This window comes from Cygnus atratus, chromosome 16, assembly GCF_013377495.2.
Source record: "Cygnus atratus isolate AKBS03 ecotype Queensland, Australia chromosome 16, CAtr_DNAZoo_HiC_assembly, whole genome shotgun sequence".
In the NCBI taxonomy this organism is placed as follows: domain Eukaryota; kingdom Metazoa; phylum Chordata; class Aves; order Anseriformes; family Anatidae; genus Cygnus; species Cygnus atratus.
Window position 1 is genome coordinate 441,446 of NC_066377.1, and position 26,039 is coordinate 467,484.

The following is a 26,039-nucleotide window of genomic DNA, read 5'->3' on the forward strand; positions in this document are numbered from 1 at the left end:
ACCGGGAGCACCGGGGTCAGTTTAAGTAGTTAATGCTGGCGAAGCAGTTCTGGGGGGATAAGTGCTGTGTAAGCACCGAGCCTCCCAAGCCTCCCGCCTTCCAGAACACAAGCCCCATGCAGCCCGGCTGTGCATGGCGCAGATAATCGCCCCGACCGCAAAGCGCTGGCTCAGACTGACTCCTCTCTGCAGGAGCTTGGAGGAGGGGGAAAGGGGGGACGCAGGCGGGTTCGTCCAGGGCTCCAGGGACAGAAAGCTCAAAGCCTCGTTCTTTGTAACCAAACGGGGCTTGCAGCAAAAGGCGTTTGTGCCTCGCCTCCCTTGGGACGAGAGGTGCTGCTGTGTCCCAGGCTTCCTGGCTGTCCCCACCCCAGTGACAGGCACTCGCTGGGTCAGGAGGGGAGCGTGGGCATCGCTGGGGCACTGCAGCCGTGCCCGTCTCGCTGCTGAGCCCCTCCGCGCCTCCCAGGCAGCCGGGAGCAAGCCCTGGAGACCCCAGGCTGTGTCCTGGGAGCGGCCCTGAGGCTCTGGCAGCTGTTGCAGCTTCCCCGCCGGGGCTCCCGTCACGGACGGGCTCAAAGCAGCGTCCCCCAGCCTGGGGCCGAGGGACCTGCGTCGCACTGCGGCCCGGTGCGGAGCCCGCGGGGCAGCGTCGGGGCTGGCGGGGAGCCTGGCGCCTGCGGGGCTGAGGGCGGTGCTGCCCCAAAGTGCCCCAGCCAGGCCCCACGTGCGAGGTTTGCCCCACGCAGGGCCGAGCGGTGCCGGGACGCCTGGCGATGCTGAGGGACGTGGCGGTGGCTGCCCGCGCGGGACGGGGGGCACGTTACGGGGTGCTGCCGGGCGCTGTGTGCGTGGTGGGGAGCAGGGCCTGGCGCTCAGCCCGCGGCCGGGGTGTCCGAGCAGCCCGCTGTCTGTCGGTGCTGGCAGGCAGCCGGGGACCTGCGCTGCGGGGCCGGCATCCTCCCGTCCCGCCGTGTCTCCTCCCAGCTGCGGGCCCACAAGGGGTGGCGGCTGGTGGGCTATATAAAGGCAGGGGAACCTCAGCCAGCTCAAAAGAAACTCCTGGAGCTACTGGTGTTCTCCCTCCCTCCCTCCCTTCACGTGATTCAGCTTCCCCACACCAGGGAAGCCGAGGACAAGTCATACTGTAAGTACCCAAACTGAGCTGGCACTGTGTCGGCGAGGCCCCCCCCGGCCGTGCGTGGCCCTCGGGGAAGGATGGAGGCTCTGGACCCCGAGCAGGAGGGGGCCCGTCCTCCTCTCCCTTGCAGAGAACCAGGCAAAAGCGCTGTGGGGCAACCCTGGACGGTCCCCGCAGTCCTGCAGGCAGCTCTGCCTGTCGCTGCTGGACGGGGAGGCTCCAGCTCCCGGCCCGGCCCGGCACCCACGGGGCCGTGGGCGGCAGCACATCTCCGTGGGGGGGCGGCCAGGGTCTGCCCGGTGGCTGCGGGGGAGGCCCCGCGGGAGGGCTCCCTTCCCCGCGCCGTGCTGGGCTCCCCGCTGCCGCACCACACGCAGGGCTCGCGCCTCGCCGTGCGGTTTGGGGAGCTGGGCAGGGTGGGACGCTGCCGGCACGGCGGGAGCCGGCTGGAGCACACCCTGGGGGCGCGTGATCCCGCGGGCCCACGGGGTCTGCCGGGGGCTTCCGTGCAGCACCCTGGGGAGGGGGCTGCTGGCCCACGGGCGCTCAGGCGATGGGGACCTGGGCAGCGTCGGGATTTCGGGGCGCGGGGTGCAGCAGAGCCCCGGGGCGGTCCTGGGGTCCGGGCTGCCCCCACGCCGCGGGCAGGGCAGGCGGCAGCCGCATCCCTCCCAGGGTGGTCGGTTCCCCCCGGGCGCCCCGCCGGGCCGGCCCGCGCTGCCCCGTGCTCTGCCTCCAGGTGCGAGATGGCTGCCGGCAGCCGCCTCCTCCTCCTGCTGCTGCTGCCCTGCCTGGCCACGGCCTCGCGCAGCCCACCCGGCTGCAGGATCCGGATTACCTCCAAGGGGCTGGACCTGGGTAAGGGGCCGGCCGGGACCCCGCTCCCGGGGCCTGGGTAAGAGGCAGGTGGTGGCGCTGCTCGCGGGGCCCAGCCTGCGCCGCCCCCGTGGGGGGCAGCGGGAGAGGAGCCGAGGCACGGCCGGGTGGGCGACGCTGCCGGAGCACGGCGCAGCCTGCCTGCGGCCAGCCCGGGCTCGCTCTGCGTTGCAGTGAAGCAGGAGGGGCTGCGCTTCGTGGAGCAGGAGCTGGAGAACATCACGGTGTCGGACCTGCACGGGAAGGAGGGGCAGTTCCACTACAACATCAGCCAGTGAGTGCCGCCCTCGCCCCCCCCGCGGCGACCCCCGGCTCGGCCTCACCGTCCCCTCCCCGGCAGGGTCAAGGTGGTGGACCTGCAGCTGCCCTTCTCCGACCTGCACTTCCAGCCGCAGCAGCACCTCGCCTTCAACATCAACAACGCCTCCATCAGCCTGTGCTTCCGCCGCCAGCTGCTCTACTGGTTCTTGTGAGTTGCCCCGCTCCTGCCCGCCGGGCCACAGCCCCAGGGGTGCCGCGGGCACCTTGCTGCCCTGGAGCTGCTCGGAGCTGCGTGCTCCTCCCGTCTGTTCCCCTTGCTTCCAGTTACGACATCGGGTCCATCAATGCTTCTGCTGATGGCGTCCACATCCACACAGTGCTGCGGCTGGCCAAGGACGAGGTCGGGCGCCTCAAGATCTCCAACATCACGTGCAATGCCTCCATTGCCAGAATGCACGCAGGCTTCTCTGGCACGCTCAGGTACACCCGACCCCGCCGTGGCAGCCGTGTCCCTCTGCCAGGCCGGCTCTGCCCGCGCCCAGCTCGCCCTGTGCCAGCCCAGCGCGCCCAGGCTGTGCTGTCTTTGAGGCACAAGGGGTAGAGGGACAGGGCTGGAGGCTGCTGCAGAGCTGCTCTGTCCTGCAGGAAGGTCTACGAGTTCCTGAGCACCTTCATTGTCACAGGGATGCGCTTCCTCGTCAGCCAGCAGGTAGGGCTGCGAGCGGGGACGGGGCACGGAGGCGATGCGGGGCCTCCCCCGGCCCCGCAGCAGGAGGGGCTGTCCCCAGGGAAGGTGGAGGAGGGCCCCGGGTCCCCAGCCAGAGCAGGAGCCCTGGCCCCACTGCCGTGATTCCCCTCACCCCAGCCACGTCCCTTTCAGATCTGCCCGTCCCTGGAGCACGCCAGCCTGGTGCTGCTGAACTCCCTGCTGGACACGGTGCCAGGTGAGCGTTGTTCTGCGGGACAGGACCGAGCTGAGCACAGGACCGCAGGGCGTCCTGCAGGCTTCGTCATGGCAGCACCTCTTCCTGGCAGTGAGGAACTACGTGGACGATCACATTGGGATCGACTACTCCCTCCTGCGGGATCCATCCGTCTCCCCGGACACCCTCGACCTAGACTTCAAGGTGCACACCGCATCCTGCCCTGCCTCCCCCGGCTTCCCTCGGAGCCGCCCCGCGCCAGCGCGCACACCGGGCAGCACGGCGCAGGGCAGGCTGCGCTACAGCTGCAGAAACATCTGCTGCTCGCGGCCCAGGGCATGTTCTTCTACCGTGCGAGGGAGAGCCAGGAACTGGAGAACCACGCGGTGGAGCCGGTGATCAAGGAGACCGAGCGCATGGTCTACGTTGCCTTCTCCGAGTACTTCTTTGACTCAGCCATGCACGCGTACTTCCAGGCGGGCGTGCTGGCCATAGAGCTCGAGGGGGAGAAGGTAAGCAGCGCGGGTCGCCCGCTGGGCATGGGCAGGGGCTGGGGGGAGGGAGGCACCCAGGGGGAGGCGGGAGGTGCTGCCCGGGGAGCAGCTCTGCTGGGGGCAGCGGCAACAGCTCTCATCCACAGAGGTTTCTCCTCCCTGCAGGTGCCCAAGGACCTGGAGGTTTTGCTGAGAGCCACCTTCTTTGGGACCATCTTCATGCTGGTGAGAGGAGCTTGCCCCTGGGGGCCCTGGGTGTGTGTGGGGACACGGCTGTGCCCGGGGCTGGCTCACCCGCTGCCTCCCCAGAGCCCCGCCGTGGTGGATGCGCCCCTGCGCCTGGTGCTTCAGGTGTCGGCTCCCCCCCGCTGCGTGATCAAACCCTCGGGCACCTCCGTCTCCGTCTCCGCCTTCCTCAACATCTCGCTGGTGCCCGCGGGCCGCCCCGCCGTGCAGCTCTCCAGCATGGCCATGGTGAGCACTGCGCCCCCAGCACGCAGGGCAGGAGCGGCCCCCCCCCGGGAAGGCTGCAGTGTCCCAAAGCAAAGGGACAGCGGGGCCCGGGGGGCGAGAGCAGCGCCCGGCCTGGCCAGCTGCCTGCCCGCAGCGGGGCTCCCACATGTCTCTGTCCCTAGGAGACGAAGCTGAGCGCCAAGGTGTTCCTGCAGGGGAAGGCGCTGCGCGTGCAGCTGGACCTGCGGCGGTAGGGCCCGCGCTGGGGTCCCGCGGGGGCTGCAGGGCCGAGTCCCCTCTGCCCCGGCTCACGGCAGCTTTCCCTCCCACAGGTTTCGCATCTACTCCAAGCAGTCAGCGCTGGAGTCGCTGGCGGTGAGCAGACCCGGTGCCAGCCCGGGGGGTCCAACCTCCCTGAGCAGCCCCCAGCCACAGCAGGGAGCAGCCGGGGGGGAAGGGGGTGAAGCCCAGGCCCCCCCCTTCCAGCCCAGCCCTTGGGAAGCCCAGGCACAGCCTGCCCTGCCAGGCAGCTCTGCCCCCCTGCTGGGTGCTCACCCTCCCTCCTCTCCCCCAGCTGTTCTCACTGCAGGCCCCGCTGAAAACCCTGCTGCAGCTGACGATCATGCCCATCATTAACGGTGAGCATCCCCCTGCCTGCACGCAGCTGGACCGGGGCAGGGGCGCTCCGCTTACTGCATCTCCTCCCCACAGAGAGGACGAGAAAAGGGGTGCAGATCCCGCTGCCGGAAGGCATGGACTTCACCAAGGAGGTGGTCACCAACCACGCGGTGCGTGAGCACGGTGGGGACAGCCCGGGAGCGGGCACCGGGACCGTGCCCAGCAGGGTGCAGGCACAGCCAGCCCCGGGCTATCACGCTTTCCCTTCGCAGGGATTCCTCACGGTGGGAGCTGATCTCCACTTCCAGAAGGGGCTGCGGGAAGTGATTGAGAAATACCACGCCGTCCCCGCAGCCCCCACCTCACCGCCCGCAGCGCCCAGCGCAGATCCCCGCCAGCTGTAGCTCCCACTCGCTCCTTCACCCTGGACAGAGGGCAGATCCCGGGCTGGACCCGTAGGCTGTAGGTAGGAAGCAGCATCCCCAGCACCACTCGAACATCCCGCAGGGCTCCTGCGCCCTGGTGGGTGGCAGCAAGGCGGAGACAGCTGCTCTGGGAACCCCTGCTGCACCCTTATCGTTACACTAATAAACCACTCAACGCCAACCCGTGCTGCCTCGTTGCTTGGAGGATGAGCCCACCGCAGCCCTTGGGGAGAGCAGAGGGACAGCCAGCACTGCGCCCCCGGGCGCCTGGGAGGCAACGCAGCTGAGAACAGGGGCAGAGGGGCCTGGAGCAAATTGGGCGTTCCTTGCTCCTGAGGGTGGCTCAGTTGTGGGAAGCCCCCGTGCCCCCTGCAGGAGGAGGCGGCACAGCCCACAGGCCCCGCGACCCTGCAGCGCGCAGCAGCACTCACCTCCGCCGGCTGCTGGGCGAGGAGCCTGAGAAAGCAGAAGGAAGCAAAGCAAAGGGTAGCGGAGAGGTGGGAGCAGCTGGTTAATGAGGAGCAGAACAACCTTGTTCAGAGAGTTTATTGTGAGGTCCCAAGAGCACTGCATGCCCCAGGCAGGGGGATTGTCATCACTGTAAGTCACCTTTCACTGAGGTCAGGGTGGGATTGGTTTCAGGGGGAGCAGAAAGCCCCCGGGGGGCAGCTCACAGCCACCGCCTGAACTGTGCTTAGCAGGGAGCAGCTGGCTCAGAGCCTGCCCAGGGCAACGTGCGTGCAGAGGCTGCAGTGCAGAGGGGAAGTGGCAGGCGCTGCTCCCACCCCAGAGGGAAGTAGTTGCCTCCGGAGACAGGGCGGAGGAGAGACAGGAAGCCACAGCGAGGAGGCAGCTGCAGCGCCCGGCAGGGATGGAGCCCCAGGGACTCCTCTCCCCCCAGCCTGCAGGAAGCCCACCTCCACGCCGTTCACCCCGGCTGCTGTCCTGACAGGCTGAGCCGAGTCCCGCCAGCTGCAAGTGACCTGTGTTGTGGCACAGCCAAGCAGCAGCGAGGACGAGCCATGCAGGAGGCAGCCGGCGCGTGCAGGCAGCTGGAAGCACCACGCGCAGCCTCGGCGGCTCTTAGTAGGGCTCATTCTTAATGAACCGGCTGAACACGGTGAAGGCAGCGAGGGGCTGGTCCGTGGGCACCATGTGGCCGGCTCCCTGCAGGGAACAGGCGGCGGTGGTGGTCAGTGCCCCGCAGAGCCTCCGGCTGCCCGCTGTGCCGCTCCCCCTCCACCCCGCTGCACTCCTCAGCACCAGGGCCTGCCCACACCACAGCCAGCAGCCTCCTGCTCCGTCACAGCACCCCCCCACAGCCCTACCTTGACGGTGAGGAAGGCGATGTTGGTGAACTCTTTCACAAAGCCCCCGATCTGGTTCTCGCCTCCTTCGGTGTAGAGCCAGGGCCGGCGAGACACCTGCACCTGGGGCCGGAGGCAGCACCGTCAGCACCCGGCCGAGCCCTGGCTGCCCAGGCGGGCTCCCAGCCCTGCCCCGGGGCTCCCAGCCCTGCCCCCAGGCTCCCACTGCTGCGCTGGAGCCCAGCTGACCTGGGCAGCCCGGAGCTCCCTGGGGCTGGTGACAAGGCTCGCCTAGACCCTGCTCTGCGCATTTACCTTCTGGCACAGGGAGTCCACAAACCACTCATCCCCGAGGAAGTTGCAGGCCATGTCGACATCCCCGTTGTACACCAGGATCCGGTATTTCTGCGGAGCAGAAGGAGCTGAGCACTGCGCCGGGCAGCGGCCCCGGGCAGGCAGGAGGCCCGTCGAGGAGAGCTGCTCGCCCCGCACGTACCATGGCTCCGAGCAGCTTCAGGTACTGCTCGTTCATCTGCATGTAGAGGCGCTTGTAGCTGCGGTTCACCTCGAAGCTGGGGAAGAAGCGTCAGCACCAGGCGGCTGCTTGCCCTCCTGGCCACATCCCTGCCCGCAGCTTGCTCACCTGCACACCTGCCACTCGGGGGCCTCAGGGGGGATGTGGAGAGCCTTCCTCACCTCCGGGGAATTCAGATACATGGTAGGGGCTGTGGAGTTGGTGCACGGCGGGTCCATCCGCACCTTCTTACGGGCTACAGGCATCCGGAACAGGTTCTGGAAGAGTCAGGAGAGGCCCTGCAGCGGCAGCACCTCCGCGCTGCTCCCTGAGAGGGGGCTGAGCGGGCAGAGCAGCCCCGGGCAGCGCGGCCGGCCGGGCAGAGGGTGCTCGCAGCCTCGTGTCACAGGCGCCCAGGCTCACCTGTCGCCAGGAGAACCTCATCGGCATCCGGATGAAGGAGTTTCCCAGGTCGTGCGTGACGAGGTAGTCGCCCTCGTACCTGCAGGCAGACCAAGCACGGAGACGGGCTGAAAGCCCTGGAGGAACGAGGGCCTGGGCAACAACCTGGGCCCCCCCCAGGGAAGAGGAGGCCCTGCCCGCCCCACCAGGTCCCCCTGCAGGCAGGGACCCCCCGCCCGCTGCAAGCTGGTGCCCAGGGACAGCTCCACTGCTGCAGCCGCTCTCACCTCATGCTCCCAGGGACACCGCCAGCACACGGGGCGTAGAGATTGTAGATGTTGAGGCCGGACTCCTCTACAATCTGGATCATCTCCTCCATCTGCAAGGAGCCGCAAGAAGGGCTTGGGACTGAGCAGGATGCTTGATGGACAGAAGCCGCTCACAGGCACCGGGGAGGGGCACGCGCCCGGGGCTCTGGTCTCCCTCACCTTGAGCGTGCAGTTAAGGTTGGAGTTGTCGTGGAAGTTGCACTTCCCCTGGGAGCAGCAGAAGGTCTGTAAGTCCTTCCACAGCCTGTGGGGAGAGACCAGAGGACCTGCAGCGAGCTGCCAGAGCTGACGCCGACACGAAGCCAGCAGCCACGGCCACGCTGCAGGACCTCTGCCTGGTGGCTGCGCAGCTCAGCCCAGTGCCCTGGGGGCTGGCAGAGCCCCGCACAGACACAGCCCTTGGAGCCGCGCAGGACGAGGGGCCACCTCCACAGCCCAAGCACTGGTCCAAGTCAAGCCAGAGATTGCCCGGAAAGCAGGTGAGCCTGCCCCTGTCCCCCACACCGCTCATCCAGCCGGCCCTGCCCCACGCTGCGCCCCCCTCCTGCTCGCCCAGGGACAGCGGAACCAGCGGCAGCGCTCCCCCAGCTCTTACTGGGTCCCCAGCAGGCCGTGGTAATAGGCGAAGTAGACCAGCGAGTTGTCGTTGATCTCATAGGAGGAGAGGCCGTTTCCCACAGCGATTCCCTGCGAAGCAAGAAGAAAACAACTCTGCGGCGTCCCAGCTCCCCGCAGGGCGGCCACAGTGGCATCAGCGTCAGGCAGGAAGCAGATGTGGCCCCAGATGTGGCCCTGTTTACTCCACAGTGGGGAACAGGAAAGGTTGCAGGTGCCTGAGTGCTCCCCCGGTCCCACGCAGCAGGGACACATCCGCCGGCGGCTGCTGCCAGCACCCCGGAGGAGATGAAAGGCTGCGGGGCCAGGCCCGCCCCACGCCCCGGACCGGGCCCCACGCTGCAGCTGCCGGCCGGGCCCCCGCGAGGCCGTGCCGACCCCTCCGCCCCCCAGCCCTGCGCAGAGCGGCGCCGCTCACCTTCAGGTTGAGGCTGGGGTCCTGCATCACCCACTCAGCCAGCGTGGGGATGTAAACCCCCCCGTAGCTCTCCCCCGTGAGGAAGAGGTCGTTCTTGGAGTACTCGGGGAAGAGCCGGAAGAACTCCTTCAGCGCCAGGTAGTTGTTGTGAGCGACCTGCAGGCACAGGGAGTGAGCACAGCCAGCGGGGCAGCCCCCGGAGCGGGGCAGGCACGAGGCTGGGTGCTCCCAGCAGGCAGGGTCACTCGCCTCAGTGTCATTCGTGGCGTACTTCTTGTCCTCGGAGTACGAGAAGCCGACGCCAGCGGGGGACTCCAGGTAGAGCATGTTGGCAATCTGCAGGGACACCAGAGGAGCTGGAGAACAGGGAAAGCCCTCCTCCTGGCTCCCGGGGGGAGCCACTGAGGCAGAGGGCTACCAGCCTTCATCTACAGCGGTGCTCATCTGCCTCATCTGCCTCGCCAGTGCTGCACCGGAGGGCCACGCTGCTGCCCTGCTCGGGAGCGGGCTTCAGAGCAGGGGGGTCGGGCAGAGGGGGCTCAGCCCCGCCGGAGGGCGGCAGGAGCCGGCTCGGAGCCGCCCGTGCCCCTTGCAGGGTGCGGCTGCCCAGGCAGGTGGGGCCGCTCCCCGCCGGCGCCCGCGCCCGTACCTTGTTCCAGGCGTAGTCGTTGTACTTCAGGCTGACCCCATCGGGCTGCACCTACGGAGGGAGAAGGCGGCGGCTGCCGGGCAGGGGGCACGGCGGGGACGGCCCCAGCGGGCTGCAGCCCGCGAGCCCCCGCCCGCGAGCACTGACCAGGAAGGGGCCGTGCTCCTTCAGGAAGCCCTCCATGGAGCTGCAGCCGGGGCCGCCGTTCAGCCACAGCACCACGGGGCTGCCGCGGGGGTCGCTCTGCGCCTCCACGAACCTGCGGGAGGGGGCCGTCAGCACCCGGGGAGCCCCGGCGCGGCCCGGCCCGGCCCGGGGGCAGCCCCCACGTACCAGTAGTGCAGGCGCGCGGCGGGCCCGGCGCGGAGGTGCCCCGAGAAGTGGCGGAAGGCCGCCTGCTTGGGCAGCCCGGGCAGGAACCGCACCTCGTGGCCCGGCGGCGCGGCGAGGCCCGGCCCCAGCAGCAGCAGCAGCAGCGCGCACAGCACCGCCGGCGCCATCTGCGGGACAGCGGCAGCTGGGGGCGCGCCGCGGGGCCCGGGACGGCCCCGGAGCCGCTCCCGCTCCCGGTGCCCCCCCCCAGCCCGCTCCCCCCCCCCCCCGCTGACCCCGCTCCCGGTCCCGCAGCGGCTCCCGGCGGCGCGGCGCCGCGCGGCACGTGACACCCGCCCATATGACCCCCGGCCGGTCACGTGCGCGGGGGCGGGGCTCCGCCGGGGGCGGGGCTCGCGGCGGCCAATCGGCGCGCCGCCCGCGCGCCCGGCCCCGCCCCCCTCCCCGCGCCGCGCGCCCGTCCCGAGCCCGCGGGCACCGCGCGCGCACGGGCGGCACCGGCAGGGCCCCGGCCTGCCCGCCCGGCCCCCCCATGTCAGCCCCGCGCGTGGGCCCCGCGCCGCGGGACCTGGCCCAAACCGCCCCGGGCCGGGCCCAAACGGCGCCGGTCCCGGCGGTGCCGCGGCCCCGGGCCCGCCGCCAGAGCGCCCCGGGCAGCGGCGGGGCCGTCCGGCCGTGCCCCGGGACACGCGGCCCCGGGGACGGCGCCCGGTGCTCGGGGCTCGACACGAGTGGGGAAGCGGGGGGCTGGGGGGAGCCCCCCGGCCCCGGCCCCGGCCCCGGCCCCGCCGCCCCCCCGGCCCCGAGCACTAGGACCCCCCGGCCCCGCCCGGCAGCAGCTGCCCGGAGCCGCCCGGGCCGGGTAAAAATAGCGGCGGGGCCATGGCGGAGCCGGCAGCCCCGGGGCGCCCCGCCGCCCGCTTCCACCGCGTGCACGGCGCCAACGTCCGCCTGGACGCCGCGCGCACCCGCGCCACGCGCGTGGAGAGCTTCGCCAACGCGCTGTGCTTCAGCCAGGAGCCGCTGGCGCCCGGGGAGATCTTCCTGGTGGAGATCGAGGAGAAGGAGCCGGGCTGGTGCGGGCACCTGCGCGTGGGGCTGACGGCCCGCGACCCGCAGAGCCTGCCCGCGGTGCCCGAGTACTCGCTGCCCGACCTGGTCGGCCTGGGCGACTCCTGGGTCTTCGCCGTCACCCGCAGCCACAACCGCGTGCCGCCGGACGGCGAGGAGGCGCCGCGGGCGCGGGGCCCGCTCTGGGCGCCCGAGCTGCTGATCGAGCGGGTGCGCATCCCCCGCGACAAGCTGGTGGGGCGCAGCCGGCCCGGGCGCTACAGCCACGTCCTGGACGAGCTGTACAGGACCAACGCGCTGCCCCCCACCGCCCGGCGCAGCCGCATCGGCGTGCTGTACGCCCCGCGGCCCGACGGCACCGCCGACATGCACATCGTCATCAACGGCGAGGACATGGGGCCCAGCGCCCGCGGCCTGCCCGCCGCCCGCCCGCTCTACGCCGTCGTCGACGTCTTCGCCTCCACCAAGAGCGTCCGGGTGATCCAGGTGGAATACGGCTGTGGGTATCTGCCCCCCGCGGGCACAGAAATGGGGGGGGGGGTTACCCCTCGGCCTCACGGGCAGTGTCTGAGCGGGACACGGGGCGTGGGGCTCACGGGAGCACCCTGGGGGCTCCGCAGAGCACAGGCGGGACCCCCCAGTACCACTCGCGGGCAGCTCCCGTGCGCTCTGCCGCACCGTGCTGGGGCTGGGAGTGCGGGAGCAGCTCCCCCACGCGTGGGCACAGAGCCAGCAGCAGCACCGGGGCAGAGCCGGCCTGAGGGTCCCGTCCTGTCCCATCCCGTCCCTTCCCTTGGGCACGAGGCAGCCGGAGCGGGGTCGTGCTGCTGTGGCACGTGAGCAGCGGGCTGACAGCCTGCGGTGCTGCTCACGCTTGGGCAATATCCGGGCGTCCCCGTGGCTGCCAGCAAAGGCATCCCAGGCTGGGTGGGGAAGGGAAGCCCAGCGCTGTCACTGGCTCCTGCGAGCACTCAGGTGCTAATTAGCACCACGTTGGCAAAGCCAGCACGTGCTCGGGATTATGTGAGACGTGAGCCAGACGGAAAGCTAGCTCCTGGCTGGGCCACCCTCACGCTGCCTACCAGCTCTGTTTTATATAACTGGGAGATAATTAGCTATCTGCATCACAAGTGCAAGGCCAGAGACAGCTCAGTGAGACACCAGCCCCGGGGCAGACCGCCTGCTGCGTGTGGGCACCCACCGCCTCTCCCACTGGCCCAGAGTTCAGCCACTGCTATCCCAAGGCCGAAACCCGGGGTTCTCCTGCCCAGGCTGCGCTGGGGGTGACACCGGCACCCAGCTCACTGCTGGAGGCTGCCGAGCTGCTGCGAGAGCCCCGGCCCGGAGCTGGGCAGGGCCGTGCTCCCTGCCCTCCACAGATTTCAGCAGCTGCTCTTGCTGCAACACTTCCTTTGGGTTTACAAATCAGTTCGGGGGCAGACGGTGAAGTGAAACCCAGAGGGGAGGGAGCAGCCGGAGCGCAGCACTGTGCGGGGGGGCAGGGAGAAAGGAGAGGGCACGGAGCTGCTGGGGCCCAGGGCGGCTGCTGCTTCTCACCAAGCACTCAGGGAGCTGCAGCCCCGCGGCCCTGGCACGCAGAGATAAGCGCTCCAGACGTCCTAGAGAGCCCAAGGCCAGGAGCCGGCGCGGCGTGGTGTGCTCACAGAGCTCTGCTTTGCCTGCTGCTGTCTCGAGGCCCTGGCAGCCATGCGAGAGCCTGGGCAGCGTGACGCCGTGGGCAGCGCGATGCCGTGGGCTGCGCTCCTGCCATCGGAGGATTCGCGACCCGCAGGCAGCAAGTCAGCTCCGGGCGGTGTCAACGAGCCGCCGGCCACCCCGCGCCCGCACTGCTGGGCGCCGCCGCGAGCTCACAGAAGAGGAATGGCGTGTCACAGGGCAGGGCAGGGGCTGGCTGAACTCCGCGGCGGAAGGCAGGCGTCCCAAAAGCATCATGTGAGCTGTCTCTGTGGCCGGATTGCCAGAGAAGTTGATCACGCAGTCTGGCAGGCGTGCAGGCCACCGAGGGGATAGGGATGAAAGAAAAACACCGCGTGGGCATGCGAGCCTCAGGGGAACCACGTGGCAGCCCGGAGAGAAAACAAATGCAAAACAGCCACAGTCGTGCAGCAATTAGGGTCAGAACTGCGGAGCTCTCCAGCTCTGCCCCTGGCTGGAGCGCCCGGCACAGCCTAAAGCCCTGCACGGCGAAGCTCTGCGGGTGAGAGCTGCCCTGCAGCGGGCAAACTCCCCAAATGCTGCCCGAAACCATGGGGCCAGCGGGGAGCCCCCCCACAGCCCTCTCAGCACACAGCAGTCCCAGCCCCTCCAGCAGCCTCTTTCTGTCCTCTCCCCAGTGCCCTCGCTGCAGACGCTGTGCCGGCTGGTCATCCAGAAGCACGTCGTGCACCGCCTGGCCATCGACGGCTTGGACCTGCCCCCGCCGCTGAAGCACTTCTGCAAACACGAGTGAGGTGCCTGCGCCCCGCAGGGACCTTCCTCCATCACTGGGTACGGCTGGGCTCACGCGCTCGGGGGGCACCGCGGGGCTGAGTGAGCAATAAACGCCTCCAGCCACAGCTCGAGCAGTGCTGGTGCGGGGGGCAACGGAGAGGGAGCGGGGTCGCTGCCGCCCTCGCCGCTGCCTGGGCCGTGCCGGCGGTCCCACGTGGGGCCGGGCAGCAGGTGCGGGCACTGTGGTGCCCTGAGAGGCGCTTCCTGGTGCCCTGAGCGGCTCAGAGCACTGCTGGAGGCCGGCACCAGTGGCCCCGGCGCGGGGTCTTGTGTCTGGCGAGAGCCTGCAGCGCGGACGGGGCTGCCCAGGGAGGCGCGAGCGCTGCCGGGTCCCAGGAGCTGCCGCAGGGCGTCCTGCCCGGCCCCGCTGCCCGGCCTCACGTGGAGGGTAAATTACAGCCGGGCCCTGTCCCGGCCACGCAGTTTCGCTCTTGGGAAAGATGTTTACACTGAGAACGGGATGACTTATTTCCTGTGCTCCCCGTGAAGGGGTGGGAGGGTCGGGCGCTGCAGCCTGTGCACCACGTGCAGGGAGCAGCGCCAGCGCTGGCTGCCCCTCGGGCACACGCCGTGGCCGTGCAGCTGATCGTGGCGGGAGGTACGGTGCCCCGCTGCGTCCCCGGCCGCTGGGCGCTCTGGCGGGAGCCCAGGGCCCAAACCCCATCTCAGTTCACACCGCAGGCCCTGGCTGCAGGCCTGCCCAGACCTTTCAGGCTGCTCCTGACTGCAGCTGGTGCTGCCTGGCCAGGGGTCGCAGGGGCAGGCCTGGCCAGAGCTGCACAGAGCCATCTCCAGAAGGCGGGGGATGCGCCGTGCAAGGAAGGGAGGGCGGCAGGCAGAGGCTCCCAGGCTCTTCCTCAGCATGGCTGGAGGAGTGGAAACGCAGCTGTAAGCTTAGAGAAAGGTGTTTTAGGAAACACTGCGCTATGTTTAGACAGCCAGATTTGATATTATCAGATAATGTTACAAAACCTCGACTGGGAGGAAATCCCCAGCCACGCAGCTGTTCTCCCGGGCCAGCTCCGAAGCCGAGGTGGTAACGGAGCGCCGCCCGTGGGGAGCGCGGTGTGAGAGCCCCGCAGCGTGGTGCCGCTGCTCCCCGCTGGCACCCAGACCCCCATGGCCGCGGGACGCAGCCCGCTGTGCCCGGCAGCCTCGGGACGGCTGCGCCGGGGCTGCGTGCTGCCGGCGGGGGGGAACCGAGCTCACCCGGCCGCAGGGCAGCTGCCTCGGGCTGGGCACAGCCACGCGTGCTCTTTTCGGTGCTTTTTCGTCCCCCACCCACACGTTCAAAGCTCTGCACTTCGCCGTGGCTTTGTTTGCACGGCTGTGACCCCCAGCGGCTCCCCCGCCTGCTTCCACCCAGCGCGGAGGCGGCCGTGGGAGGGAGGGCGGGTTCCATTTTCGGAGGAATTAAGAGCAGCTGCCACGGCCAGACAAACAACTTCCCCGCCCGGGCAGCGCTGCCAGCAGCACACATTGCCACCCACAGGATCTGCTGCTCCTCAGCACACGGGCTCACACCTAACTGGAGGGCAACGAAATGAAACGAGAGATGAAATTAAACGAGAGAGGCAGGAGGAGGTGTTAAAAACCCTGCCCGAGCGAGGAGAGGCCTGGCTGCCCCGCTGGCAGGGGTGGGGCGGCCGCACGGACACGGGCAGCTCCCAGGCGACCAGAGGCCGGTTTATTGGCTTTGTTGCACAACACATCGCAGCTGGATGCTGGAGGACCTGCAGGCGCTGGCCACGGATCACACAGTTTTATCACATGCTATTATACCATCACCTCCTACCCCCCGCCACCCTCGGCTCGCTGCCAGCCACGTTTCCTGCCGTCAGGTCAGCAGCTCCTTCCCCGTTACGGTCCGGGCAGGGACTCGTAGCCCAGCGCCTCAGCTCCCCCACGCAAGAGGCAACGCTCGCCCATCTGATAGAGCAGGCGAGGAGCCGGCTGATCTCTGCCGTGGGAAGGACGCGGGCAGGGACTCGTCCAGAGACTCGTCCCAAGACCCATCCCAGGAGCTCCCCAGGACGCCCAGGAGGCTGTCAGCGCCGCCTCGCCCGGCCTGGCCGACATCGCGTCCCTCGTGCCACCGCCTGCCCAGCACCTCTGGCCGCAAGGCCCTTCTCCCTGCGTCCGGCACAGCCGGGCCGTGCCGGCAGGGCAGCTGGAGCCCCGGCTGAAATGCCACCCGCAGCAGCCTTCTGGGCCCGCCCCGGGGGCATCCTCGAGGCCCCGTACGTCGGCAGCGTCCCGGCTGGCGCCTGTCGGCTGCGCCGCCTGCCGCAGCGCCGCGAGGTCACCGAGGCACGGCACGGCGGCAGGCTCCGCGCAGGTGCCCCTCTCGGGCTGCCGGCCCCCGCCTCGGCCCCCCGTCGCCGTGCCCCTCCGGGCGTTCCGCAGCCTCCAGCCGCAGACCAAGGCCCCGGGGGGCGCCGAGTGCTCGCGGCCCCGCCCCGGAGGAGACCCCGGGGAGGCGCAGGCCGGCCGCAGGGCCTCGGGGAGCTGAAGGCGGCGGGCTCTGAGCGCTCGGGGGACTCCCAGCAGCCGGGGCGGGGGCCGGCACCGGGCAGCGCTGCTGGGCGGGGGGGGCCGGGGGGGGCCGCGTACGGCGCACCGGCACGGGAGCGGGGAGCGGGGAGCGGGGCGCGGGGCGGGCTCGGAGGAGTCGCGGGGCGGGCGGAGCGCACGGCACCGTCGGGGGGGCGCCCGGGGGCGCTGCGGGGCCGCAGAGCCCGGCACCGAGCCCCGCCGCGAGCCGCAGGGGGCAGCCCGCGGCTCCCTCAGGCGGGCACCGCCCCGCTGCCGGCGGCGCTCCGGGAGCCCGCGCCCGGCCCGCAGCGCACCGGCACCGGCACCGGCACCGGCACCGGCACCGGGTCCGCCGCGGCGGGCGGGGCCTATCCCGGCACGCCCCGCCCCCCTCGCGGGGACGCCGCCAATCGGCGCCGGCGGCGCCCCCCTCAGGCGCCCAGCGGGGCCCCGAGCGCCGCCCCCGGTCCCGGTCCCGGTCCCGTCCCCCCGCCCGCGGCCTGGCCAATCACGGGCGCGCTCTCGGGATTGGCGGCGGGCCGGCCAACCGGCGCCGCGCTTTCCGCCGCCCGCCCGGCGACCGACGGCGCGACGGGCCAATCGGCGGCTGCCCCCGCCGCGTGGGCGGTACCTCCCGCGCCGCCGCCCGTGCCGGTTCCGGGCGGCTGCGGGGATGGCGGCGCCGGGCGGGGACTTGCGGAGCGCGCTGAGCGCCACCGTGCTCAGCCTGGAGCGCCTCGAGCTCGACCTCTTCAGGTGCGCGGGGCCGGGGCCGGGGCCGCCCCCCGCCGCCGCCGCCGCCGCCGCCCGCCGCGCCCTGACGGCCCGCCCGTTGTCCCCGCAGGGGCCGGCACCACTGGGTGCCCGCCACGCGGCGCCTGTTCGGCGGGCAGATCGTGGGGCAGGCCCTGGTGGCGGCCGCCCACGCCGTCAGCCGCGAGGTGCAGGTGCACTCCCTGCACTGCTACTTCGTGCGGGCAGGTGCGGGGCCGGGGGGTGGCGGGGGACCGGGGGGACCGGGGGGACCCAGCCCCCGGGGGGCAACGGGGCCGAGCCCCCGCTGAGCGGTGCCGCCGCCGCCGGGGGGGCCCTGCCGGCTCGGGGCGCCCCGTGCCCACCGCCCATGGCTCGGGCCCCCCCCGCGGCGCGGCCGCCCCACGGCGGAAGGGCTCTGCTCTGTCCCAGGGGACCCCAAGGTGCCGGTGCTGTACGAGGTGGAGCGGACCCGCACCGGGAAGAGCTTCTCCGTGCGCTCCGTGAAGGCCATCCAGCACGGAAAGCCCATCTTCATCTGCCAGGCGTCCTTCCAGCTCTCCCAGCAGAGCCCCATGCGGCACCAGTTCACCATGCCCGCGGTGCCGCCCCCCGAGGAGCTGCTGACCCAAGAGGAGCTCATCGAGAAGTTCCTGCAGTGAGTGGAGCGATAAAGGGGCGCGCTGGGAGCGCCTTCCTCCGCGCTGGGGCTCAGGGAGGCGCAGGAACAAAAGCAGGTGGGAGAGGATTGCGGTGACGACCTGAGGAGCTCTCAGACGCGAGGGGAGTGGAGCCGGATGGGGCCGGGACCGTGCCCCTCCTGCCTCTCCCTGGGGGCCTGGGCCCCTGGGCTGAGTCCGCTGCCGTCAGCCCTGCCCTGGGCCTGCCCAGGGACGCGGGGCATTAATGTCCCTTCTCCGTATCGTCTAAAGGAATCCCAACTTGGCAGAGAAATACAGAAGGCACCTCAACAAGATCCAAGCGGAAGACGTGCCGATTGATATCAAACCCGTGAACCCGCCGGATATATTCAGCACGGAGCAGCAGGAGCCGAAGCAACTCTTCTGGGTGCGAGCCCGCGGCTACATAGGTGGGTGCTGCCCCGAGGGAGCTCCCGCTGCTGCACGAGCTGAGAGCTCGGGCTCCGCCTCACCTTGCTGCTGTACAGCACGCTTGTGACAGGGGGCTGGGGGGGTCACGGTTCCCCGCTGTGCCCCAGGCCTGCGGGAAGCCTGGGGATTTCAGGGCTGAAGTACCACGGGGCAGAGCGTGACTCGGTGCCCGTTTGCTGCGTTCGGTCCTGCAGGCTTCAGCCAGGGGACGTAGCGAGGGCGGTGGGTATAAAGCAGCACCTTGGTTCTGCTGGGTAGCGGCCGGCCTTGGGGACACGGAGTTCCTGGAGCTCTGTGTCACAGAACGTGCCCAGGGGTCTCCCACAGCCACCTCGCGCTGAGCAGGCGACGCTGGTTCTTTGCAGGAGACACCGACATGAAGGTGCACTGCTGCGTGGCCGCCTACATCTCGGACTACGCCTTTCTGGGCACGGCCTTGCTCCCCCACCGGCAGTACAACGTCAAGTTCATGGTGTCCCTCGACCACTCCATGTGGTTCCACGCACCCTTCCGGGCTGACCACTGGATGCTCTACGAGTGCGAGAGCCCCTGGGCGGGTGAGTCCTGCCCGGTTCCTGGGCACCGGGCGGGGACGCGAGGGCTCGCGGTCTGACGGGTGCTCTCTGCAGGTGGGTGCCGAGGGCTGGTGCACGGGCGCCTGTGGCGCAGGGACGGGGTCCTGGCTGTCACCTGCGCGCAGGAAGGAGTCATCAGGGTGGAACAGAAACCCATCCAGAGTAAACTCTAGCCAAGGACGCCGGCAGCAGCAGTGGCACCAAGCTCCGTGCGCTGGGGCTGAGGCCTGCGGAGGAGCCTGCACCAAATTGGCCATGGGCGAAGGTGGAACCCCGGGCAGCAGAGGAAGGAGCAGCAGAGGAGAATGGGCCGAGGAGTCCGGCCTGCCGGAGTGCTGGTACCAGCACCTCGGTGCTGAGCTGGACCTGCACGAGCTGCAGTGATATCCACTTTCACCACCTGTCAGCGCGTAATGGTGTCCTGTGCTCAGTCACCCTTCACCTAACGTAAATAAAGCCATCACGTGAACGGGCGAGCTGTCCCCTGGAGTTTGTCCCCTTGGCTCTGGGTAGCTGAGTGACTCTGAGGGAGCTTCTCGTGGCAGGGGCAGCGTCAGGGCGCTCAGGGCGGCTGTGCCCCACAACAGATGGGGTCAGAGGAGGGGAAAGCGCTACTGTGATACCCGTTAGCTTCCCCTTCTCACTTCTCCTTACCTCCTTGTGCCCTAATGGATGAGCTGCCGCTGCTGCTGCTGCACCTCGGCCTCCTCCTCAGGAGGAGGCTGGGCGGGAGAGGGGCCCCCAGCAGCCGCAATGAAAGGGAACAAGGCCGTTCCCACCTCCTGGCTTGGGAGCCTTGAGAGGTTCCCGCTGATGGGTGCCCCTGTGCAGCACCGGAGGGGGAAGTGAAGCTAAACAGACACAGCAGGAACCCCTGCTCTTTTTCCTACCAAGACTTTATTTAATAAAGTCCTTTTTATTATGTGTTATTGGAAGTTCCTGGCCAGAAGCCTTCCTGTCCCTTTAACGCGGTGCCTGTGAGTGCCGGCTGAAACCCCCTCTACCTCAGGAAGCCCCCTGCAGCGGGGCAGGCAGGCGGGGCAGGCAGCAAGCACCCGGTGCCGAAGGAAGAACTGACACAGAAAGTGCATTTTCGAGGGGCAGCTCCCAGAGGGGCTGGCCCCACTCCCAGCCACCATGCGTGGGTTGTGCCGATACCGCTCTGCCTCCGTGCCCCATCCCGACCCTCGCCGCCCCTGGCTCCCGCCCTGGTGCGCGAGCCGTGCTGCCCCCTGCGGACCCTGAGCCCGGTGCTGGCCGGGGCGCTCACTCCAGAGGCTCCTTGATCAGGCACTCCTTCAGGCTGGGCTGCTGCTGCAGGGGCAGCCCGGCCTCCTGCAGGCCCTGCAGCCGGGCTTCCGACCGCCGCTTGTCCTTGCCCACCTTCCAGGCCAGGTGGACGTGGGCCTGGAGGAAGGGCCCCAGCAGCGGGTGGCTGTCCTGGGCCTCCAGCAGCTGCAGCGCCTGCTCGCAGCAGCTGTGCGCCTCGCCGAGCTCGTCCAGCTCCTGGTGGCAGACGGCCAGCCCGGCCAGCGTCAGGAGGAAGCGGCCGGAGCCGCAGACCCCCAGCCGCTCCTGCAGCCGGCAGGCGTTGGCCCAGGTGGCCAGGGCCTCGCGGTACATGCCGGTGCAGGTCAGGCGCTGGGCGGCCCGCAGGTCCTGCAGGAAGAAGAACTCGAGGAACTCGGGGGAGCGGCGGATCTCGGCGATGGAGTGCAGGTGGGACAGGAACTGCTCGAAGGCTCGGCTCCGCTTGGCGATGGTCTCGGCCGTGAAGTTGCGCCGCAGCCTCTTCCTGGGGAAGGCGATGCCGGCCATGTCGCAGCCAAAGCGGCTGCGCAGGCGGCGGTTCAGCCGCTCGAAGTCCGAGTAGCGCCGGGCAATGGTGGCGGGCGCCTTGTCGAACTGGCCGGAGCGAATCAGGTAGATGGTGTAGAGCTGCAGGCAGGGAGCCGGGGGTCAGGGGGGTGCCGTGGAGGAGGACACGGCCTCCCGGTGGGGCCAGGACAGAGCCAAGCGCACGCAGCAGAGGAGCCGCTGGGACAAGGACAAGGACAAGGACAAGGACAGGGATGCGGTGCCCCGCGCCGCCCTGCCTCGGGGCAGGGCTTGCCCCAGCAGAGGGAGCAGGCCGGACCAGCCGGCTGTAGTTACCTGAGGCTCATCTGAGCCGCCAGCATCACCAGAGCAGCACAGGGAGAGACAGAGAGAAATCAGCGCCCACCTGCCCCGGGACGCCCGGCCCGGCCGCAGGGGGCCCCGCGCCCACCCCGCGGCACGGCCCCGGCCGGGGCGCACTCACCACGTACTTGGAGGAGCGCTCGCTAACCACGCTGGCGCTGGTGACTTCGAAGAGCAGCCGCTGCGGCGCGAGGCTGCTCCGTGACTTCCTCCACAGCTCCTGCAGCTGGCGGGTCAGCAGGCTGCCGCCGGGGGGCTTCGCCGCCGGGTCCCACTCTGCGCGGGGAGAGGGGCTCAGCAGGTGCGGGGGCACCGGGCTGCCCGTGGGGCAGGGCTGCACCCCCACGTGCCGCCCCGGGGCACCGGGTCCCAGCACCTGCCTCCGTCCTCTGCGCCCGCGGCCTCTCCCGTGGGCTCCGGCAGCTCCCCCGGCTCCTCGCCAGCGCCGTCCTCCTCCTCCTCCTCCTCCTCGTCCTCGTGGCTGGCGAAGCTCAGGGTGCCACTGAGGCGCGTGGACAGCCCCTCGGTGTCGTCCTCCAGCTCCGAGCTCTCGGGGCAGTCCTCGGCCTCGCCGCCGTCGCGCGCCCGCTCCTCCCTGCCGCCTTCGCCGCTCAGCGCGTGCCGCAGGCGGTGCAGGATGCGGGCGGCCATGCCCACGGCCCTGCAGACGACGACGACGGCTCGGCCCCGGCCGCCCCCGCCCGCCGGGACGGGCACCGGGCACGGGGCGGCTCCGAAGCGGCGGCGGTGTCGGCGGCGGCGGGACCCCCCCGGCCCCGGCCCCTCCCCGCCGGCCCCCCCAGCCCCGGGCCCTGCCCGGAGCCCCGCTCCCGGCGCGGCTCGGCCCCGGCCCCACTCCCGGTGCTGCCGGCGCCGGTCCCCGGGCCGTGCCGCCGCCCCCCCCGCGCCGCGCCAGGCGGTGCCGAGCGATGGCTGCTCCGCCGCCCGTCCCGGGATCCTCCCTGCGCGGCTCCGCCTCCGCCGGGAACCCGGATCGCGGCGGGGCTGGCACGGCCCGGCCCGGCCCGGCCCGGCACGGCAGGGGGTCCCCGCTCCCCGCGCCGCCCCGAGCCGGGCCCAGCGCCCCGATACCCCAAATACCCCCAATGCCCCGGTACCCCGGTACCCCAGTACCTCGATGCCCCAAGTGCCCCAATACCCCAAATGCCCCAGTACCCCAATGCCCCGATGCCCCAAGTGCCCCAATACCCCAAATGCCCCAGTACCCGATGCCCCGATCCCAGGGCCCCGTCCCGCGGTGCTGTGGCCCCAGCGGACCCCGGGCTGCCCCGGCCCCCGCTGCCCTTGGCCCCCGGCCGGGCTCGCCACGCGCCCCCGCGGCTGGGCTGCAGCCATGGCCGGCGTCAGGCGCTCGCCCGGCCTTATTTAGCGCCATTCCTGCTCCCTCCTCGCCACTTTCTTGGGAACGTCTATTAATATCGAGGAACCGGCCCAGCTGCTGCCATCGCTCTGCGCCCAGCGCCAACACCCCGCACCCTGCCCAGGTCTGCTCCAGGCCCGGGGTGCCCCAGGGCCACCCCCGGCACCCCACGTCCTGCCTGCCCGGCTGCGGGGACGCACCGGGGGGCTCAGCTCCCGTGGGCAGCGGGGGGGGGTCCCAGCAGCCTCCCGCCCCTCCCTAGCACCGGGGAGCCCCACGGGACTGGTGCCGTGCTGCCTGTGCTGCCCTGAGCCCTCCTGGAGCCCCACGGGGCACAGGCCACGGGCCACTTGGCCAGCGCGTCCCCAGAGCCATTAGCCCTGGCAGCGGCGGCTGGCAGGGGCTGCGGCACTGGCGCCCGTGCTCTGGGCTGTGCTGGGAGCCTTCGAGGAGGCCCCGGGCAGGTTTCCCACCCTCCCGACGGCACGAAGCGGCGCTGCCTTTTCCAGCCCCATCTGGGATGAGGGAGATGGGTGCCAGCAGTGCCAGGACGCCGCCGCGGGGGCCGGGTGCTCCTCACCCACCCCGGGGCTTCAGACCCCAGCCCTGCCACGGCCCGTCCCTCATCGGGGGCCGGGGGCTGCAGCAGGGCTCTGCGCTGGCCTGCCCAGCACCAGAAACGGGGGTGAAGGGCAGGGGCCGGGGTTGGCGGGCATGGCTGGGGCAGCCAGGGTGCTGCAGGGGCGAGGGAGGGGATGGAGCCCGGCCCCTGAGCTGGCCGCCTGCCCCCAGCGGTGCCGCGGGCTCGGCGGGGGCACAGGTGATGCCATCCGGCCGTGCCTGTGGTGCCAGGTCTGGCATGGCCACGCGGGGGAAGTCCCAGCGCCGGTGTCGGGGGGATGCCACCGCTCGGGGGCTATTTTTAACCCCCTCCTTGCTGAGCTGCCCCAGGGTCGGGGGGGGGGGGTGCGAGCAGGGGACAGAGCCACGTTCCTGCCAAGGCTCCGGTGTCCCTCCCCACAGGGCTTGAATTTCTATCCCGGCTTCAGACCCACGTTTAATCCCCAGCTCTTGGCCAATAACGCTTTGGCTAAATTAGGTAAAATGAGCCCGTTGCCAATGAGCGGGGCTGGATTTCCACCGGGGAGCTGATAGGCTGCCGGGCTGGGGGGCCAATGGCTGGGGGCACAGGGACACTACAAATTGGGGAGCCAGGGAGCTTCTGGGGGCTTCTGGTGCGTGAGGTGGTGACACCCTAGGGGAGGAGAGCAGCAGAGATGGCGTCAATGGTAAGAGCCCTGATGGTGCCGTGTGCCGGGGCGAGCTGCAGCTGGGCTGGGGGCGCTGGGCACTGCAGGCACCGGGGGATGTGGGGCTGTGCCAGGGCGCCCCTGCGGGAAGGATGGTCCCCATGGGCTGGAGCTCAAGGGCTGGCCAAGGCAGGAGGTGGCAGGGGACATGGGGGCAGCGCAGGGCCCCCATGGGACGTGCACCGGGGAGAAGAGGGCACACGTCTGTCCGGGGAGCGAGCGGGTGCCTAGGGACGTCGGAACAGCCCCGACTGGACCCGGGCTGCGCGAAGGCGCTGAAAGCTGAGCGCTGGGTCATGCGACACCGCCACGGCTCCGCGCCGCCCGCGCCTCCAGGAGAAACTCGATCCAGGGCCGACAGGTGCCCATGGATGCGCACCGCTGATCCCTATTAAGGGGAGCCGAGGAGATCCCAAAAATAGTGCTGCGTGCCTGGGATGCCAAGGCAGCACGGGGGGGACGGGGGCCCCTGCGTCATGGACCCCCTCCAGTGAGTGGCTCTCGCAGTGGCTGTGTGGATGCTGGGCGGCAGCTGAGCCGTGGGGGCTGCCCGGGGCCATGGCTCGCTGCGGGCATGGGCAGCGCCTCTGCTGACCCCGCGTGCCGTAGGGCGGCGCTGTGCGAGGGCTCCGCGGCCGTGCCGGGGGGGCTGGGACCTGACCCTGTGCAGGGCCCCGCTGCAGGGCCCCTCGTCCTGCTGCCCCCATGCAGGGGCAGGTGAGGCCGGCGCTGACCCCTTCGCCCCTTGTCTTGCAGACAGACCAGCAGGCGGAAGCCCGCGCCTTCCTCAGCGAGGAGATGATCGCTGGTGAGCGAGGGCAGCGCCAGGGAGCGGGCTGGGTCCCGGCGGATGCACAGGGCCAGGGCCCACCCCGGTGCCCAAGGCCCCAGCCCCGACACCCCCCATCCCCGCAGAGTTCAAGGCTGCCTTCGACATGTTTGACGCGGACGGTGGCGGGGACATCAGCACCAAGGAGCTGGGCACGGTCATGAGGATGCTGGGCCAGAACCCCACCAAGGAGGAGCTGGACGCCATCATTGAGGAGGTGGACGAGGACGGTGAGCGGCCTCCGCAGCGGGGTGGCGGGTGCTGAGGCGGGTGCTGAGGCCGGTGGCCTGACCTGTGCCGCGCTTCTCCCGGCAGGCAGCGGCACCATCGACTTCGAGGAGTTCCTGGTGATGATGGTGCGCCAGATGAAAGAGGATGCCAAGGGCAAGTCCGAGGAGGAGCTGGCCAACTGCTTCCGCATCTTCGACAAGTGAGTGGGGCGGCGCTGCCTGCCTGCGCCTACCCTTGGCGGGCGAGCGGGGCCCATCCTGCCCTTGCTCTCCTGCAGGAACGCGGACGGGTTCATCGACATCGAGGAGCTGGGCGAGATCCTCAGGGCCACCGGCGAGCACGTCACCGAGGAGGACATAGAAGACCTCATGAAGGACTCAGACAAGAACAACGACGGCCGCATCGACTTTGATGGTGAGCGGTGGCCCTGGCTGGAGTGGGCTGTGCGTGCAGCAGGGTGGGGGCTGACAGCGCCGCTCTCTTGCAGAGTTCCTCAAGATGATGGAGGGCGTGCAGTAAGGGACCAGACATTCCTTGGGCCAGCCGCTGCGCCCAGCCCCGCTCCACCGCCGGGGGAGCAGCCCCGCGACAGCGCCTGGCCCCGGCCGCCCACACAGCGGGAGCCCTGCCCGCACCAGGGCCCTGCTCTCTCCTTGTGGCCAGCGGCTGAGCTTTTCCTCGACGCTGTCAGATGTGGTTTATGGTTGAGCCTCATTAAAAGGGGAAAGGCTGAGCTGCCGGTACAGGATTATGCTGGGGGACGCAGGGATCCTCATGGGCGGGTGCACCGTGCCACACACCATGCTGTGCCATGCCGTGCCGTGCCCTGTGCCGCCTGGCTCACGCAGCGGGGTGGCGCGGGACAGCAGTTCCCACGGGCTGCTGGGCGGGCGCCAGTGCTGAGCTCAGAGTTTCCATGCAGAGCGGCCGCTTCCCACAACAGCGGGACGGGGAGCGCGGCCCCATTCCCACAGGCTGGGGATCCCGGCCGGCAGCGCCTGCGGGGCTTCTCCTGCCGCTCTGGTGGGACCACAGGGGATGCAGGGGAGCCAGCGTCACCCCAGGGCCCTGTGGGCCTGCAGGGAAGGATGCGGGGGACCTGGCGGTAAGGTGGGGGAGAGCAGCAGCCCCCCCCTGCAGGGGTTAAGGCAATGCTGTGTCCAGGGAGCCCGTGCCAGCCCAGCCTGTGCCAGCGCTCCCTGGGGACCTGCGGCCTCGCGCAGCCTCTGCAGCCGGGGAGGAGCGCAGCCGTGGGGGCGCCGAGGGTGAGGCTCCTGGGTTCAGGAAGCGCCCAGTGCCCGTGGGGAGAGCGGGACCAGCCCCACACAGGGCCCTGGCGCAGAGCCCGCTGCGTCCCCGCAGAGCTGGGGCCACCGTGGAGGGGCCGCGTCCAGATTCCTCCTCGATGGCGCCGGGGCGAGGGGCTGCATGTGGGGCACGGGGGGCAGTGGGGACGTGCGTGGCTGCCCAGGCTGCCCTCTGCAAGGTGGCGGCCGGGCACCGCCAGCTGGTGCTGCAGCTGGGGGGCAGCACCGACGGCCCCCGGCTGCGCGAGGAGCGGCGCGGGAGGAGCGCGGAGGCGCGGGAGCTCAGCGCCGGTAAGGGACCTGCACAGGGGACAGGGGGCACGGAGAGGGGGGCCCCGGGGCGGCAGCCACCCCTGCACCATGCGGGGCCAGGCTGAGGGGCAGGGCCCCCCTCAGCGCCCCCGTCCCGCAGGGCTGCAGAGCGTGCTGCTGGCGGGGCTGCAGCAGGCGGCGAGCCCCGAGGAGCGGCGGGAGCTGGAGCGGCT

At 70.7% G+C, this 26,039-nt stretch overlaps 6 protein-coding genes across 8 annotated transcripts; 4 read left to right on the plus strand and 2 right to left on the minus strand.

Moving 5' to 3' along the window:
* Window positions 1-646: 646 nt before the first annotated feature.
* PLTP (phospholipid transfer protein) lies at window positions 647-5,372 on the plus strand. 2 transcript variants are annotated; one of them, XM_035567179.1, is made up of 16 exons: window positions 647-1,147; window positions 1,881-1,999; window positions 2,192-2,291; window positions 2,358-2,486; window positions 2,603-2,758; window positions 2,924-2,987; window positions 3,159-3,222; window positions 3,314-3,405; window positions 3,537-3,713; window positions 3,861-3,920; window positions 4,005-4,169; window positions 4,331-4,398; window positions 4,481-4,523; window positions 4,723-4,786; window positions 4,860-4,936; window positions 5,039-5,372. In XM_035567179.1, exons 1-16 carry the CDS (start codon window positions 777-779, stop codon window positions 5,168-5,170), a joined length of 1,881 nt encoding a protein of 626 aa, XP_035423072.1. In that variant the 5' UTR covers window positions 647-776; the 3' UTR covers window positions 5,171-5,372. The 2 variants fall into 2 exon arrangements, with proteins under 2 accessions (XP_035423072.1, XP_035423073.1); XM_035567180.2 differs by lacking the exon at window positions 647-1,147 and having other exon boundaries at window positions 1,772-1,999.
* Window positions 5,373-5,721: 349 nt separating this feature from the next.
* CTSA (cathepsin A) lies at window positions 5,722-10,140 on the minus strand. 2 transcript variants are annotated; one of them, XM_035567178.2, is made up of 15 exons: window positions 10,034-10,140; window positions 9,759-9,925; window positions 9,573-9,684; window positions 9,426-9,476; window positions 9,026-9,112; window positions 8,777-8,932; window positions 8,339-8,430; window positions 7,903-7,987; window positions 7,702-7,793; window positions 7,436-7,514; window positions 7,142-7,290; window positions 6,995-7,070; window positions 6,814-6,903; window positions 6,520-6,621; window positions 5,722-6,358 (listed from the first exon to the last, which is right to left on the minus strand). In XM_035567178.2, exons 2-15 carry the CDS (start codon window positions 9,923-9,925, stop codon window positions 6,275-6,277), a joined length of 1,422 nt encoding a protein of 473 aa, XP_035423071.1. In that variant the 5' UTR covers window positions 10,034-10,140; the 3' UTR covers window positions 5,722-6,274. The 2 variants fall into 2 exon arrangements, with proteins under 2 accessions (XP_035423071.1, XP_035423069.1); XM_035567176.2 differs by having other exon boundaries at window positions 8,777-9,112.
* A 483-nt stretch (window positions 10,141-10,623) lies between these two features.
* NEURL2 (neuralized E3 ubiquitin protein ligase 2) lies at window positions 10,624-13,405 on the plus strand. Its single transcript, XM_035567153.2, has 2 exons — window positions 10,624-11,328; window positions 13,184-13,405. The coding sequence occupies exons 1-2, from the start codon at window positions 10,641-10,643 to the stop codon at window positions 13,297-13,299; spliced, it is 804 nt and encodes a 267-aa protein (XP_035423046.1). The 5' UTR covers window positions 10,624-10,640; the 3' UTR covers window positions 13,300-13,405.
* Window positions 13,406-16,508: 3,103 nt separating this feature from the next.
* Window positions 16,509-18,788, plus strand: ACOT8 (acyl-CoA thioesterase 8). Its single transcript, XM_035567181.2, has 6 exons — window positions 16,509-16,631; window positions 16,720-16,856; window positions 17,061-17,286; window positions 17,561-17,718; window positions 18,106-18,297; window positions 18,370-18,788. Exons 1-6 carry the CDS (start codon window positions 16,549-16,551, stop codon window positions 18,486-18,488), a joined length of 915 nt encoding a protein of 304 aa, XP_035423074.1. The 5' UTR covers window positions 16,509-16,548; the 3' UTR covers window positions 18,489-18,788.
* A 407-nt stretch (window positions 18,789-19,195) lies between these two features.
* On the minus strand, window positions 19,196-21,177 carry SNX21 (sorting nexin family member 21). Its single transcript, XM_035567148.2, has 3 exons — window positions 20,877-21,177; window positions 20,618-20,772; window positions 19,196-20,253 (listed from the first exon to the last, which is right to left on the minus strand). The coding sequence occupies exons 1-3, from the start codon at window positions 21,145-21,147 to the stop codon at window positions 19,582-19,584; spliced, it is 1,098 nt and encodes a 365-aa protein (XP_035423041.1). The 5' UTR covers window positions 21,148-21,177; the 3' UTR covers window positions 19,196-19,581.
* A 1,977-nt stretch (window positions 21,178-23,154) lies between these two features.
* On the plus strand, window positions 23,155-24,766 carry TNNC2 (troponin C2, fast skeletal type). The gene is made up of 6 exons (XM_035567198.1): window positions 23,155-23,166; window positions 23,944-23,995; window positions 24,103-24,246; window positions 24,332-24,446; window positions 24,525-24,661; window positions 24,735-24,766. The coding sequence occupies exons 1-6, from the start codon at window positions 23,155-23,157 to the stop codon at window positions 24,764-24,766; spliced, it is 492 nt and encodes a 163-aa protein (XP_035423091.1).
* Window positions 24,767-26,039: the final 1,273 nt, after the last annotated feature.